Source organism: Arctopsyche grandis, chromosome 10, assembly GCF_051622035.1.
Source record: "Arctopsyche grandis isolate Sample6627 chromosome 10, ASM5162203v2, whole genome shotgun sequence".
In the NCBI taxonomy this organism is placed as follows: domain Eukaryota; kingdom Metazoa; phylum Arthropoda; class Insecta; order Trichoptera; family Hydropsychidae; genus Arctopsyche; species Arctopsyche grandis.
The window spans coordinates 13,482,686-13,501,246 of NC_135364.1; the positions used below are offsets into that span (position 1 = coordinate 13,482,686).

The 18,561-nt window shown below is 33.5% G+C and overlaps 1 protein-coding gene across 1 annotated transcript in view; it reads left to right on the plus strand.

The window, feature by feature from the left end:
• The window catches only part of grh (grainy head), a 236,299-nt gene that overhangs the window by 173,204 nt on the left and 44,534 nt on the right, over positions 1 to 18,561 (plus strand). The window contains exons 6-7 of the mRNA XM_077439185.1: positions 4,096 to 4,280; positions 15,943 to 16,105. Of these exons, the coding sequence (XP_077295311.1) occupies positions 4,096 to 4,280; positions 15,943 to 16,105 (348 nt within the window). The remainder of the gene's footprint in view (positions 1 to 4,095; positions 4,281 to 15,942; positions 16,106 to 18,561) is intronic.

The following is an 18,561-nucleotide window of genomic DNA, read 5'->3' on the forward strand; positions in this document are numbered from 1 at the left end:
TATGACTTCATACAATTCAAATGTGGAGGGTGTAACCTCCTCACACGCACATTATGTATATCATAAAATCGAATTTATCCTTCTTGCGAATAGTTTGCGATCTAAATAGTAGACATCATTTTCATGAGATTTCAAATTTTTTTTATGTATTTTTTAAGATTTATCTTTGATATAATATTATAATAAAAAAATGTTTTTAATATTTTTAATTAGTATTTAAAAAAAGAGCTTTTTTAAACATACCAATTGGTTCATTTCATGATACTGAATTGTGTACGTGTAATTAAGTGTAAAGCCAATTTACGGTGTCAAATCTAGAAATCGTATAATTTTTACTAATATCGCTTTTTTCCCATATGGAATGGAACTTAATCTTGCTTAGCCGTATTTTCAACGCCTTTAGCAATTTACAATATGAAAAAATAATGACGCCATTGATTTGAATTAAATTGTTTGATGTAAAAGAAAATATTGGTAGCATTTAGTTTTTCATTGATGATCAGGTACATGCTTGGTTAATAACGGCTATTATAAATTTCCATAGTTGCATACATATGTATATTATTTATTACATTTAGTATATATGCATGTATAAAAAAATTGACTTAATCGGTATGGGTCTATAGTAAAATAGCACCTTTCAAAACTCGTAGATCTATATTTTATTCATGTGAAATTTTCCTAGTTTTCCATTGTTTTTGTGCATCAATTGCGTACGAGTGTTGTTTTTATTTTATAAATCGTTAAATTTTTATCATTATTTGATTCAGTTTCTGACACTTTATTATTCGTTTCGCGAAAGCCGAGAATCGCACTTAAAGCCGCCTTATTATTAATAAACTTTCCATTTTATTTATGTATAAGGCAACTGTTAATGTACAAATTCCATAAAAACCACATATTGTATGTATGTTGATCGCAAAGGAAGAGCTTTTCGCATTTTCACGTGTGAAAATGGAAAGCAGCGCGAGCTTTCGTCCAGTTCCGGTAATATCGGTATACGTATCCGCCATTGCCGTTTTGTTTTAGCGAAAGTCGGTCGATCCAGATATTTTGCATTATGACAACTCTCCAATGCGATGGGGCCTACGCAGATATAAATGTCACTCTGCATAAGTGTAATAAATTTTCAGAGGCATTGCAATTTTACGTTCGTATTTCTCCGGCCAATTTGCTCGTCCCCTAGGTAGGTGCATATTCGATAATAGTTTTATTAAAAAAATTATACAGTGATAAAAGTTGTAAACTGTTGACTATTTAAAATCCCACGCACGTGTAGTTATTGCCTGCTTACTTACTGCATAATAATTTAAGATCCCAACTCGATCAAAATTATCACATTCGTAGTCCGCTCTGTATTGAACTTTAATTAAAGGAAATTTTAGTGTTCGTACATGTATTTAATAGGGGTGTGTGTATATGAGTATAATTAGGCTTGAAATGTAAGTCTATTTTTGACCAGGAAGTTATAAAACCAAATGCACATTAAATGTATCTTTTTATTATTACTTTTATAATTCAAGTTAAATTATAGGTTTTTTCTATATTTAAACTCATAGTGAATTAATGTCATTTTTACTAGTTAGACGAGTGATTTTTACGGAGTTTTTGTTATAATATTATGCAACGAACTATTCCACTGTGCACGTTTAAATTGACGTGAATAATCTTTTATATCCACCCGTTTTTCAATTAATTTTAAAATTTATTTATTTTTTATGTAAATTACTACATACATATGTATATGTTTGTTGTGTATTTTATACGTGTCTAAAAGATGAGATTATTTGTTTTTGTTACGAAACGCCCAAGTGTTGTTATTATTATATGATTGAAAATATTTTCAGTTTTTTACATGCGAGCGTGTGAAAGAATTGAAATTTTAGATTTTCGTTATGTAAAAGTATGAAAAACATATTATTTTGTTGATGAAGATATCAATTTTTAAATCACCTGTGCCATCTTATTCTCACAATGGATACACAAAAACATCCGCTCTCAATATCATAAATCGAAAAGCGGAGTAAGGAATCTGGGCAATAAAGGTTTTATTAAATTTTATTGCGACATATATTATATGAGAATTTATTGCCAGTTGTATAAATTCATTGTTAGGTATACGCCATATTCACCAACAAAAGAAATTTTGGGAGTAATGCTTGTTTATTTTTTCACATCTACAAAGCTTTGAAAACTATATAGGTATATATATGTACATATGAATGTAGATATGTACCGTTTGAAAGTTCGGTAAGAGCTTTGCTCTTCACACTCTGCCATTAGCATTGTCGATGTTGTCAACATTAAAAACTGCGTTTTTGTTTAAAATTATGAAGCTGCTGAGATTTCATTCAAGTTTAGCCCTCGAGCGAAAAAGCAAGTCATCATCAATACGTGTGCAATAAAGCTCACGAGCGATCGGTTTTTAACACATAACAGAACGAATGCCTCAACCGCGAAGTTATTGCCCATAAAACCGTCAGACAAATGCAAACAATCCCCGAGTGCATCGTAAACTTGAGACAAGATAATGCAAAATGTCTCCCGTTTCGTTAACGTATCTGCATACATAGTACATACATATGTATGTATATGTATGCTCTTGCAGTTATCCGATTTTTAATAATGTTTTGATTTTAATGCGGGTGTGAAATTTAGCTGTGGTTTTAATTGAGCGATAGATCAAGTTGACGTTCAAATTTTCCGATCGTTTTCTTTTATCACGTTTGTTCTTGGCAGGAAAATGTGAGGATAGTCGAATTTTGTTTGCGAGATTGTTGTTAATTGTGAGAAAATATCTATCGGTCATGATTGTTATCGAACAAATGAAAATAGTTGACATATTTTATAGGGAGATTTATTCAAAGACAGGTTTCAGAGGTGATTAAAATACAAATTGAAACATTCAAAAATTTTCAATTACATTTTTATTACTCATATATTAACAATTACCATATTTAGCGTAGGTACGTAATAAATTCGGAAATATTTTCGCTTTTAGTACCAAGTAATATTTTCTACACGTTGTAATTACTTCTTGCGTGAAGGACTTTTAATTTAATTGAATTTTCATAAATTCATCATTTTGCCATAAAACTGTGATAAAAGTTTGTGAAGTTTAAATTAAAAAAATTTTAAAATACGGAACTACGTTTTTGAATGCGGAACCCCTTTGTAAAAATACCGCGAAAATATCTATACAAAACGTGCCGTGCTAACGATTCGATGATTCAAATTCGATGTTAATAAATGAAACACATGGCAAAGAACGATAAAATTTTTATTTATTTTTTCATCTTATATCAGTTTTATTGTTCGAATATTCTTGGCGTAAATAATTGAGTGTTTTGTCGTCAATTCTATCTCTTTTAATAAAGTCGTTGATGGATTTATGCGATTCTTTTACGACGTGCTTTGTCGACCCGCTTTCAAAGGAGAGGAATTGCTTATCATTTTTACAATATATATTTGTACGTTTGTCATCATGCGCTAAAGGGGGAGAAATGAATAAGAAGCGCGAGACGTAAAAGGAAAAATACTCGTAACTTTATACGGGGGAAAATAAATGCCATTTTAACGAGAATAACGTGATTCGAACACGTCGTAAACGAAAAAATAATTGACGTCTTTCAAACTGAACGTGTATGATTCAAATGACGTCCTTTTTATTATTAAGTTTTATCTTTTGAATCTGTCGTTTCATTTATTTTATACAATATCGTAAGTTATTTTATTAATCTTCCTTTTGTCATAAATGTCGTCGGTTATTAAGCATAAAAATGTATTCGGAATTGTATATTTATACGCTAATTTGTATAACGGATACGCGTTTACTTGAAGAAATAAAATATTCTTGAAAATTTGCCTAGATAAAATCGCACAGTACTTTGCAGAATATTATTATAATATAATTTTTCGCTTTAGTAATAAAATATTAACGTCGTATTATTATTACAAGATGAACTTACATTCATATAAAAGAAACGAAACCTATTGATATTTAAATTTTAATAATATTCTTATGTGGTGTTAATTATTTGAATCATTTGAAATTGTAATCCTTACTTATGTGATATTTATTATTATTTTTTGCAGTCATTTGAATATACGGAATTATGTCAGCAAGGAGGCGCCGGAGGGGGCGCCGGCGTTACGGGGGTCCTCGAGGGCGGATCCCTAGGACCTCGACCCCAATCCAGCCCCGGCTCAGCCGGAAGATCAAGACCCTGGCACGACTTCGGCAGACAAAACGACGCAGATAAAATACAAATACCTAAATTGTAAGTAGTCAATATTGATTTCACCCTCATTTATTTTTCACTCCGCGACTAAATTTCACCGTATCAATTTCCTCTTGTGTCGCATTTCCCGGCTTTGATAATAATTTCGACATTCGTGACAATTTTCCGACGCCATTAGCATAGATTGCACCACAGTCGCCGGCTGATAAATGTTATCAATTATTTCAAAAACTTCAATACCCACTGTTAAAGTGACAAGAGTAGCCTGAAATTGCTGCACGCTTTGAACAATTTCAATATTATGAAATTATGTCGTCATTTTAGTAATTTTTTCACAACACACCCAATTTGTATATGAGTGAATTCACTATGAGTGAATTGCTGTCAATTGACAGCAATTGTTTTCATAATATATTAATATGTAGTTATGTTTGTTTACATGCCGCATTTTAAGGAATGTTTCTGATGGAAATCGTAAGTACAAATCGTATCAATAAGATATGCTTATTATTATTTATTAAATTTCTAACTTTCATATTTCAAGTTGTGTTATATAATAGGAAAGCTTTTTCGTAAGTTTACAAGCCAAATTTCAAACATGACGGATGGACATTTTAATGTTTTACACTTACTTTATTCTGACACATATCGAATAGTTTCTAATGTTTAGTAAGAGTATTGATTATGTATATGTTTATATACATATTTTTCAACACATATTCAAATTTGTAAAGAAAAATGTGTATGTGTGTGTTTCATGTACCTATCGGCATTGAAATGAATCTCTTGCGTTCTATTTGAAATAATGGCATCTTCAAGTTATTTTTGACGTTTCAAAATATTGCGTATTCTTAAATTTCGTGTGTTTGTGACGAAATTGATTCCTCATTGGTACTTCTGTGCGCAATCGCATACACGCGTCGCACATATTTTCACCGATCAATTTTATTCACGTTCCTTCTACTACGTGATTATTACTAATTTCGTAAAAATACAATAAAACAAAACGAAACACGAAAAAATATTGTGAATAGACAATTGCCACACAGTTATTGTTATCAATGGTGGTGAATAAAAAAAATTCCTCGTTTTTTATGTGACCGTCGCGTGTTTAAAACGTCGGCCATAGTAATTTTTTAACGTCTCATCAAAATGCAACGGCTAAGAATTTTTAAGCGCAAATTAAATTCCTTTTTTTGTCGAGTGATTTAATAGACGTGCTGCTTCGGAACTACCCCCGTTTTTAGCGGTTTTTATTTCGTTAATTAAAGTCATATTTTATGTTTTCGTTTTATTACCAAAAGTGGCCCTAATTATTAAACAAATTGTATATTGAAATCGCGCTTAGAAGTGCGCCGCTCGCACCGTTCAAATAAATACAAGGTGTGCCATATAATTCGCCACAACGTCGAATCATTAAGAGCAATAAAATTCACAACGAGAGTAATTTAGATTCAAACGTGTGCGTATGTTATATTTTTATCGAATAATTCCTATTGAAATCGATCAGTAACTCTCCCAGTGTGTGTGTATTTGCAATGCTTGCCTAAATTATGCAAGATCAATGTCGAATATATTATATTATCACTTAATTGACGTATATATTGTATATGTATATATATATTTTTTTGTTATAATCAATGTCATAAACACGTCCAATTCTATCATCAACCTGTTCAAATAGGATAATCAAATATTTGAAATGTAGTCAAATCTCTTGCACTCTCGTTTCCATTTTGGGTTCTCCATATTGTTATATACATATATGTATAATAGATATTTATGCATATGTATTAGATTTTTGATGGAAATTTTGTATATTTAATGCACTTCGTCATTCATTTTATCTACAGAGTATCCGTATCTAATTGAAGATAAATTCCAATTGAAGTATTTATTTTCAATATGGAACAACTCACATTTTTGGTATTTGGTGGAAAACGCCGTTTTTCCTTATCGTAGTATTTTTTTTCCAATACTTTTACTAAATATTTGTATAAAAAAAAAATCTATAGTTATATAATATTTTATGAATAATTGTTTGGAAATATATAAATATGAAATATGTAATCATTTTTAAGAATTAGTTGCGTTAATTGGACCAAAAACTATTTTTTAACTTTCATGATAACATCAGAGATCTTTTTAATACAAAAAAAACGTACGAATTTATAGTCAGTTTTGGTAAATTATTTTCTTTTATTTCTGGTAAAAATCAATATGACTTCATATTTTGAATATAATTGTGATGAAAAATCCGGAGTAGGTAAAAAAGTTAACGCCATCTCATTTGAATAATGAAACAACGTACAAATTGAGGACGAGCTTTAAGCGTTCACTTTGTGTTGATACAGTAAGAATCAGTTCTGTATAGAGATAAGACTGAATAAAAATAGTAATAAAAAACTCGGGACGATCGAAGGCGGTGTAATAATTATTTCATAATTGTTGGTCGTCATGATCGATGAGACAACCTGTACGTCGGAGGGTCACGTCGGTGCATTAGAACTGCATTGGCTGCAACACGATAAACCCATTAGCATATTATCTCTCCTCACCTGAGGAATATTACCTGTCCGTTCGAGAAAAGCACCACTGTAAACACACACACATACACACTAAAAGGTGGAGTGGGAAAAAAAAGAGTTTCAAACGCACGTGTTTTTCGGTAGGCGCCCTCGACCATTAAAACAAAACGTAACCTTAATGATGACATTGCTCCGAGGCGTTCTCCCCAATCCTCCCCCCAATTATATTAAAAGTTTTAATTGTTTTAACCCGCAAACCCACGGCTCCTTATCGCCACCGTTTTTCGGTCGCTTTATCGTCGCCTTTGTAATGTATGCGCGTTTATTATCAACACGCACACTTTTATGTGCACATGTACGTATGAAACAATCGAAATGCGCGCATCCTAAAGGTTAAAAAGCGATCGTCTCCTTTACCACCATTAGCGGTCGTCGTTTATTTCACTAAATTTACTAATCGCTCTTGTTGTTTTATTTTTATTTTTCGTTATAACGAATAAATTAATTATTATCAACGAAAATGCAACAAACGAATTGCATTCTATACCGGTTTAATGATAGTAAATAATGATGCGTTCAACTTAAAATTCAGTATTTGAGCATTCGAAGCCCATTTAAATATAATATAAAATTATGTATATCTACATATGTATGTATGTATTTATTTTCAATTTATGCCAAATAAATTATAGGCGTCCCCAAGATGTGAATATAATCAATTACATAGTACATTAGTACTGGCAAGGAAAAGAAACTAAAAATAAGTTAACAAAGTATAAATCCGTTCCTGTGTAAATTGTACCGAAATTTTGAAAATTATTTTAAAAATTAGTCTCGAATTGAATTAATGAATTCATGTTTAAAAATTAATGTTGCTTTCAAATGTTAATTCGTTGCATTCTTAGCACAAATGCGAGCCTTGCGTTCTGTGAAAATCCTTTTAATCTTGAGTGACGTGCGACAGACACTCGGGTGTAATCGCTTCATTTTGCTCATTTTTCTCGTACACAAATTGTATCGTAAATTGCTACTAAAACCAATTACAAATGTAAATCCATTGGTTGAGAGACGTGTGACAATGCCTTCTGCGTCGACGTGTCAATGTTGTAAAAAATAATACCGATAGAAATTACAGGTGGAAAGAAGTTTTATCTGTACGAGTTTCCGGATTATTCGAATTTGCTTTTATGAATTGTGTCATTAGAATTAATATCGATACGTTATCGCTTACTATTTTCCTCGTTGATTAATTATTTATATAGTGAAGTTTGTGTAAATTATTTTTTCGCTTGTCAATTCTATTGCTATATGACAAAGACTAGATGGTTTAGTACAGTTAACTTAACTTGATTTAACACGGAATGTTTTATGGGACTGGTTTTAAATAAGCGAGGGTTGATATTTTCATAGCAAAATTGAAGTCATAGTGCCGGAACTGACGAAGAACGTCACAAAACGCGGAAGAAACCACTTTGACAACTAACATTCCACAGTACATTTATCTATCTATGTATATAACTGTTAAAATATAATACACCTACGAAACTCGCGGATGGTTCACTTCGATGTCTTATCGCTCGCGTAACGGAACTAATTAATCGTGACGAGATGCAAATTTCAGAAGTTGTCGTGGGCGTCGTCATTAAAACTCGATAATATTAATCGCTCGGTTTATTTAGTGTACCTATCTCAAAAAAAAAAAAAAAAAAAACATTAAATAAATTCGGGAAAATTATGGATGGGTGGTGGATCGTGAGCGGAATAATTTCCCATGCGCGCGAGTTATTATGTATTAAGAAAAAAGTCCTTCGTGGCATCTGATATGTGTCCGTTCCTTATACGGCACCAATCAGTTATTTCCAATCTGAGGTTGGAATCAATTAAAAACATCACCGCAGACCACCCCTTTCGATCGCTCGCGGCGTCCCGTTCTCTTCGCGAAAAGCCTCACCGAGAGATCTCTCCGAGATCGAAAATGTGATCTTTTCTCTCGGGAATGAAGTGGCTTGCGATCGGTCGGTAGCCATCCAGATGTGAAGCGTTAAACGCAATTAACTTCGGGCACACCCACTCGGTAGTCGGATGGTTTGCTCCTCTCTTACGTGTGTGTGTGTAGTTGAGGCTGTATAACGTAAAAATGTATAACAGCCAATCATGTTGCGTGATAAAAGAAAATTGTATGCTTCGCGGCAATTTTATAAGTGTCTTTTGTGTCGGTGTAGGTAGGTACATATGTATACCTACATATAGTAATTCGAAATATTTTGGATTGGCGTTGTCGTGTTGTAATATGTAAATACGAGTGTTTCGTATTTAATGGCTAATTGGTTTTAATTATAAAATGATACCTGAAAATTGGTTGTGACTGCTGTACGGCTCTTTCACAATAGACGAAAATTAACGTATAATAATAAAATTTCATATACATACATACATATATTTAAGTTTTATAAAGGGACTTAAAGGTTGCATTTTATTTATTATATTATATTAAATGCATTTAAAGAATTTATTTTGATTACGATTTATAACTAAAAACCATTGAAACGTAATCAAGGATCGTCAATATAATGTATACATATGGAGACTGAAATGGAAATGGGTGAAAGAAGTGCTCGAATGGTACCCGAGATAATTTAAATGGATGGAAAGCATGGCTACGAGAATTATTTGATTCTGTATCTATTAGAGTTCTTACTTATTATAATGTGATATGTAAATAGATTGAAATGGCAATGGGCGAGTTACGTAGCTAGAAGAACGAACTATAGATGGACGAAAGAAGTGCTTGAATGGTACCGAAGAAGTGCTCGAAGCGTAAAAGAGTGCAAGGAAGGCTACAGGGGAGATGGAATGATATAATTATTAAATTGTGGATGGGATGAATGGGAATTGCTCAAAACATTGACGAAGGTTAAATCATTAATGTCTAATTATATTCAACACAAGTCTATTTGAATGAGATGAATGATTGGTAATTTTTATTGTTCTTTGTTATTTTCTTTTTTTTTCGATTTAATTATTGTAAGACTGGTATAACACTTTGGGGCAACTTGCCAGGTCCCATTGGTCATATTATTGTTATTATTATTATAAAAATAATAAATAAATATACATTTGTATGTATGGATATGTATTTTATGAATATATAAGTGCTATATTAGCTTTTGCTAAGTTCAACTCTTACCTAAAAATTAATATTGAAATTATATAAGTAGAGTTTTTACAGTGCATATATGATTTTTATACGTAATGAATAAAAACTATGAAAACGTGATCAGTGATCGATTCTGAGTTCGAATCGGTCAAAGTGTCGAGTTCGAATTTTCGCATGATCACAAAACTTAATCTATTGTTACTACGTACATATGTAGATAAAGTAAAAAACCATGTGAAATGTAAAGGAGGTATGTAAAAACCTACGCATTTTAATTATATAGGTACATTCATTTTTTTTCAGTTTGAATGTGTACTAGTAAAATGTTTTGTCTATCAAAAAAATAACCGTTTAATAGTCAATCGATTCATATAATTATATAAAACAAGTTAGCAATACGTGCAAAACGAACGCGATCTGTAATTAACACGATTGCAGACATAGCGCGTTGTCGAGAGTCTCGCCAACACTCGTACGTACAACTTTAGAGCATCTTGACGTATTAAGTACATATGTATGTATGTATGTACGTATTTATATGTAGATTGCAAACTGTAACGATAGATTTGTCTGCCATTACGAATGTATATCTATACACTGTTCCTAATCGATTTTCAGTATGTTCTTGTCATCGATATAGTGCCATTTCAGAGTCGTGCGTGTGCGTACTCACTTATGAACTTACGCATAATTGCGTATTCCGGTCGACGAATCCGAACCGTTCGTTGCGAATGGCCATAACATGATCGTTCCTCAAATGGCAAATGATCGCTATTTACGGTGCATCGCATCGAGTCTAATTAGCTACGTCGATGCACTTTTGTATCCGTCGTGCGATGCTCAGGCAATCTCTCTATCCTTTTTCGTTGGAAAACTGCACTCATAAAAAGTGTATATTGGATTAGTGATGACGTACAGTATGATCGCCCGTCAAAAGTGATGGGTGGTAACTCGGTTAATTGGTTCTTTGGTCTTATATCTCTATATGTATCTAAATACATACATATGTATGTATATCCTGCCATTGATACATTAAGCTTTTCATTCAGTTTTTAAGTATTACTATTTTTATTTGCATACTGAATTGTTCTTCGAGCATCGATATTTCGCTAAAACAAATCCTTTTGCATGTATAAGATGTCTTGGAAAGAAACTCTGTATTGGTATATGTATAGTAAAAGTCATTTATGGAGGTGTATTACACATACATAGTTGTATGAGTGAATGTATGTAAGTTGCACTGACCAATAATCCTATCTCCAACCCATCGATGTCGTCATCTATGTCATCACCAACGACCAATGGGGTTGCGCTTCAAGTTATATACTCATACTTTCATAAGATTATACATACATACAATAGTAGATATGTTGTACATTGCGTTTGTTCATGAACATCCTACATACTTGAAACATTCTGGTCAGGTGTAGTGTACACAAAAGAACAAATTGACCAACGAACATTTATAGTTTATTTATGTATTAAACTATTAAGTATTCACAATCGTTTCCCATCCCATCATATGTGTATGTATGTGTGCTTATACGGGGTTGACATGATGCGAGTAGCTTGGAGCAAGTTGCTCGGACGTTACTTAGATCGTGGCAACACGTTCAAGCGGACGTCCAAGTTACTCTTCCAAGCTTTTTGGTCCAAGCTACTTGCATCGTGGCAATCCGGTATTACACTGGGTTGCAATATTTACCGCATCGGTAATTATAGCAACGTTGTAATGTGGTTTCCGTGGAATTTCCCATTTCAAATATTTGGCGTTTTGACAGCTAAAAGTTTCATTTGACACCCAATGAGTCTATTTGAAGATAGTTTTTGACTGTTAACACTAATAGTTCATATACGAACAAACTAATATGTTCATAGAAGAACCGGAGTAAACACTTGGACTATAACAGATACATAAGATGTATACAGATTTATCTTATTCAGTTCGCATACTAAAAGAGTCTAAATGTGACCTGATCTATAGTGAATTACAAATTGGCGATCTCCTGTTAGGATTTGATAGTTTTTTCAGTACAGTAATTAATTTAAATGTATGCATAAATTGATTCCTAAATCTCGGCATTGCCGACTTGTATTATAAAATATGTTTATAACTATATTTTCCTACGAATATTGAAATTTAACCAACACGTTTACGGTTTTAGATATTTCGAGCTTGATTGGCTCGAACTTAATTAAAACAGTTACGTGTGTCCAAAAATACACGCACATTTTTTCGATCGATAAGATCTGACATTTTATAGTCGAAAAGATTGACGTTCGACGGATTAATATGCTATCTATCGCTCGTCGTTCGCTTTTTGCTCTCAGCGTTGTGCTTGCTCCACATTTAATAAATCGACATTTAATTAAATGCGAGACATTTGAGAGTCGTTAAACGCGCGCGCGCGATCTTCACTCGCTCAAAATGGCGGTATCATTAAATTATGAAAACACTTTGCACGTTGCGAGTATTTCCTGTCCAACAAATGCCACCGAAGACAACTCGTAATGACCGCAATCAATCTCCGTTTGCTCCTTGGACTCGTTGTTTGTTACTAAAACCCAAACTGGGCACCAACAACGACGGCTGAGTACCCCTGCGTGACCGTTTCAAACGTGCAGATTATTTTAAGGAATTAATACCTAACTGTATACGGCTCAATGCATCCGTAAAAAAATAATATATTCCGATTAAAAAGTTTTGAAACGATACAATACATACACATGAGTACTACTTGAGCGTATGAAACGTACTAAAAAGATGAATATACATACATAGCTAACAATATTGTAAAGGTGTCTAACTGTAGATTTTTAATTGATAAACTTGAAAAAATTGGATCTTTATTTAAATTGGGTGTATTGATTTTTTCCTGTTCTAATTGATTGTGATTGATTTGGATCTGGTGTTGAGTGGCAGCAATGACCGGTAGCTCAATATCAATTAATTTTTTAAAACAGGTTAATGAAAGGTAGCTATATAAAAGCTGATCGATTCATTTAAATTCATACACAAGCACAAAAATATACAGTAGCGGTAGTGAAAAAGTGCTTCGATTTATTGTTTTTGTGTGAAAAAAATTATTCACTTCAGCCATAGATTTATCAATAAGAATTCTAATAACTCACATAACACTGTTTAGAGCTTGAAATTGAGTTTTAACTATTTAATTTTGGTTTTATAAGTATATCTGTACATATATCTATATTGTTTTAAGAAATATTTTTATGTCGTAACGTGGGATAAAAGCATACATACATATGTACGTCAAAATTGATGATGTACCATAGTAAGAGTAAAAAGTAAACGTCGCCGTTTTAAAGTCGTAGAATTCACTCGCTTTACAAAAGTGGTAATAAGAGGCCGAGTAATTGTTAATCGACGACGTCAGAGTCCTAGCATTAAATCACGTATTCTTATTGATCTTGTTGACGTTTTCCCCCACGATATTTACTTAATTGTATCACACTGGTATTCCTCTTATTTTATTTATTTTTTCTTCTCATTTTTGCCGCACTTGAGTTCGTTCGTTTCGCCCGACTACGTGTCGGCATTTTCAGAGTCGCTCGAATCTTTATAATGAACACGCGTTATCAAAATTTTGGACATATTCCGATACGCTAACCGAACAGGTGCTTTTTGATTGCAACTTTGGAACCTTCCCGACGATGACCGTACGAGTACAATTTGAAATTGACTCATAATTATTGTATTTAAATGGATCGAGGAGTGGATAATAAACGTGTTTACTCTGCTGTCAAATATGTATAAATAATTAACTTTTGCTCTCTGTAACGCAAGACTGTCGGAGTCTTCTTGGAAACCAGCGTCGTTTCTCGTCGATGCACTCCGTTCTTTTTCTCGCTATTTGTTTATTGATTTATTTATATGTTTACTTTATTTTGTTTGTATTTTTCTTTTTTACTCTGTCCGATCGATCGGAAGAACGCCGGACAAAAGAGTTCGGCGAGCTTTCACGTACGCAGCATCAGCAGCAGCACCACGATTATTCCTATTGTTGTGTTTTCGCCAATTGAGATGCGCGACGAGTGCATTCCTGCATTGGTATTTTAAATCAGATCCTTTATGTGTAACAGCGACGCTCAACACAGAAAATTCCATTACAATGATGCATCCGATTCTTTTCGATTTGAATCAAAGAGGAAAGCCTCGCTAGCCTCGAAATGGTCTAATTTATTGTTTGAAAAATATTGTATTATACTACATCGATTAAAATTATGCAACTTTTATATTTAAATACCGAATAAATAGTTTAAAATATCTAAAAAAACTTTGGTAGGGTCAACGTAATGATTAACATTTGTCTGAATTTATGTATAGAAAATCCACGCAATCTTGAATGTACCCTAGAAAATGCTTATTCAATTATTATTTGTTTTATTTATATATATTATAATACATATAAATATACGTTAGTATTGTATTTAGCATATCTCAGATGTCATTCTGTTGATACGTTCAATCTCATTGTATATTGATCCCCATAATTGACGTTTTCGGAATAGTTGTCGACAACTGTCTCGTTTTGTGGGTTCGCCTGCGTTGCACTTTTCCGTCACAATAGGGTATTATTCCACTTTTTTTTGTATTTCTTTTATTCTGCTTCGGAAATGCGCCAACAGTTGGCAGGTCGCAGATCAATCAAGGATCCTGTGGTTGTCAGTCGACTTTCAAAAGATTTCATTTCAACCACCCACCCATACATATATTAACCGTATAAAATATGTGATTCATATAATTAGTACGCGATGTTATAAAAGATCGTGCATTAATTAATACATTCATAGAACAATGCATTATTAAATTATACAATAGACTTTTGCGTAATACTCTTGTAAGTGCACACATTCGCTAATATTCATACATTGTTCATTGTTTATAAACTTCTGAGTTTAAATTATTCACCGGTTAAATTAACTATTTTTTTATGTACATGTGTACTAAGTCTGCACATGTGCTTACAAATTAACATAATACTGCTATTTATATAGGGTTTCGTAATAATATGAATGCCAATCGGTTGTCTTCACGTCCGTCACCGAATTTATTTGGTCCATAAAGTGCCTACTTCTTCTCTTCGAGTCGGCTCGCTTATCTCGTGGTTGGGATCTTCCCCGGTCGAGCTTGTGGTGTCATCAAAGGGTTGAGCCGCCGTGTGAGCCTTCTGAGGAGAAATGGACGCTGTCAATCGGCATAATGTGTTTGGATGTACGAGCCCGGGAAATTTATCTATTTGGACAAGGTTTTGATGTTGAATTAGTAGGAGTACACATTACTGTCGGGGTCACGAAAGTTGTTAGTAAAGTATCACTAAAACGCTTCGACTAGAGATATGTCGTTGATGTGTATGCATATTCCTGTAGCCGGCTTCAAACGATTCAAACACTTCCCACGTATTCATTATCATTGCAATTTAAATTTGCAGTTGATTTTTTATCAAACAGTTGTGATAGTTACTCTTACATTTCGATGAATTATCGTATGGATTTAGGTTTTATCTAACGTATTCTCAATTTGGCAATAGTAAGCAACAGTGTACGATGGTATTATATGAACAATGTCTAATATGTAATAATTCACGAGTTAAAATATTAATTATGCGGATTGTTTCTTTACGAATATACATATGTGTATATGCACATACATATGTATGTATGTATGTAAGTATATCTAAATGAAAAAGTGCAGTGTGGTTATGCGGAAATGTATACCTACATTATGCTTAGTTAGTTTTTAACGAACTTCTATAAATAATCACAAGCTTTCTAATAAAGCGTCGTATCATATATACCCAATGGTTAAAATGTAAATTTTAATGATATATTACGAGCGATAAAAATAAATGAAGCGTAGAGCTTTTCTCGCTCTCGCAACGAAAGTTTGTGCCCAAGGCGCCAATTCTCGCCGTCGCCATTTTTTCAATACACATATATATTGTACATTTATTTTATTGCACAAATTTTTAATTGCATTTTCGTTTTTGTTTGGCAGATATTCCCCTCACGGTTTCAAATATCACCTGGAGAGTCCAATTAGCAGTTCACAGAGACGCGAAGACGACCGGATCACGTACATCAATAAAGGACAATTTTACGGCATATCATTAGAATACATACACGATCCTGACAAACCGATCAAAAATCAAACTGTCAAGGTAAGCTTTCTTTTACAACACACATAAAGTTTTTTGACGAGATAACTTGCACCTTATCTCGCCTTATGTATCTCTATTTATAATTCGTATCTGGTGGTGCAGATACCGATCGCACAAACGTCGCCATAGCCATGCGAGAGAGACCACAATGCTAATTAATATAATATAACGTTTTCATTGTTGTTATAAATTTAACAACGCCACGTACAACAGCTCATTATGGCACGGGTATTAATTAACGTCAATCGAAATACTCTGTCGTATTTAAATTTCAAAAAAGTATACACATATCTTCTATCTTTTAAAGCTGTTCGATTATTTAAATCGCCGGTTCTCAACCAACAATTGTGTGCCATGAAATGGCATACAATCTAAGAGCATTTTTAATATCGTCTCAATAAAATTCAGAATGAATCTTATTAAAATCGAACGAATTTGATCTAACACTGATTTAGATGACATTCGTCGCTAACAGATTTGACAGGCACTGGTTCTTCTCTGGTCGTGTCTCGATTGCAATTTCAGCACACGGATCGCCGCTCGCGATTTTAAACCTATCTCGACATCGAATCGATTTCGCTCGTAGGAAGGGGAAAGAGGCGAGTGAAAGATATGACAATTGTCCGAAACTTGAGCACGCTCGACCGTGAACGTGTAATGTGTGGTATTTAAATGTCGCGTCGGTCACCTTCACGAGCCAGATAAATTAACGTCTCGAATAAATAACTTTGACATTTTCCCTTCAGATCGCTATCAGGTCGGACCGGAGACCGCGTGTGTACGTCTCGTCGTCCCGCAGCGCCAATTAAAAACATTAAACATAACAAATAAGCAGTGCCCTTCCCTCCCTTAATTTGTATTTTACCCTGGCTCTGAAGTGTGCATAAAGAAGGCACTTTATTGAGCGTGATAGTTGAACGCGCATAACTGAGCGAACCCCGCGCTCTGCGGGTTAAAACCACCTCGTAACTTGTACGAATTAGTGTGATGCGACTAACGATCTTCAAAGCGAGATTTTCCCCGTTGCGAATGTTTCAATTGGAATCAACATAACTTTTCCGCGATTTTCATTTGAAATCTTATGAGAATCTGACACATTTTCTTTCCAAATGAAGCATTCATATGTACTTACTACATACATATAATTTCGATAACCGTTTGAAATATTGTTAGCTCAAGTTAGTATAATATTTGTTGTAGACAATTGATAGTTATCTTTTGTATAACTTATCGTTCCCATTTAATCGACCTTTGTATGTCATTACAAATTAATCAATTAATTGGAAAGATAAACATTTACGTCTTTATCGCTTGTGATCGATTCCACATACAAATTGATAGTTTGTAAGAGGCAGCGCAGCGCACACATTGTTTAATTTATGATATAATTTATGCATGTTAATAAACAATTGTGCTCGTCTTAATTGAATTCATTAAAGCGGAAAATTTACATAGATCGTTCGAAGTAAATCATAGAAGATTTTTTTCAACATTCTTTATCTATGAAACGCCATTAATATTTATAATCGATTTTTGATCGAAAAAAAACCTTATAATTAAATTGATTAAAAACGTACGCGTGTAATATTTTCATAGGTTGAATAAGTTTTTTGCGAGAATATTTTTTATTATTATTTTAAATTGAAAACGTGCTTGTTTTTTAATTCAAAAGTGTGACAAAACTGACGCTTAAAGGATTTGTTTCGTATTAAAATTTATAAGGCAAAGCTTACGCGTTAAACTTGAATGACGTGGACTTCCTGCGTGTTTAACTTTACATTAACGCACTCGTCTATCTTCCACATTAAACTGTTTCACAACACCTGTACGTTGCATGAGTAGAGCTTTTTGATTTATATTTATCTCTTATCGTCTATATAAAAATAATAGTAATACTTTAGACCGCCCCGTTTTTATCTGGACGCGATACGGCGCCGTGATTTTATGTAAATTCGTACATCTAAAGCTCATCTAAAAATGAGTATAATTAGACCGCGCTATCACAGGTGCCAGCGGCGTCCGTTAATTAATGTCACCTGTTTTTCTCCATTTTATCAGACCAGTCATTATAACTCTATCGCCCCGTACCGTTAAAACGACCCACTTAACGTCTTCGAAAAAGCTCCACCGCTAATGACCGACGCATACGTGTGGGTTCAAGCTCGACACCTAACCCCGAAGGGTCACCGTCAAAAGCCGCGCTTTAAAGGTCAAATTAGAAATTGCCGGCCTTCGTGCGCCACCTGTATAAGGAATTTTCGAAAATTCCACATGCGATTTCTTCGCGAGAAAATCTCGTACACTCTCATATAATATACCTGTGGACATACTGGGTGTTAACGCTTCGCCTTATCCGTTTTCTACGGGTGGGTATATATATAGAAATGTATGAATATATACGAGTTTGTAAACGTAAAAGCAATTAACTTCTTTCTCCGTGTACGTTGAAACTGTCA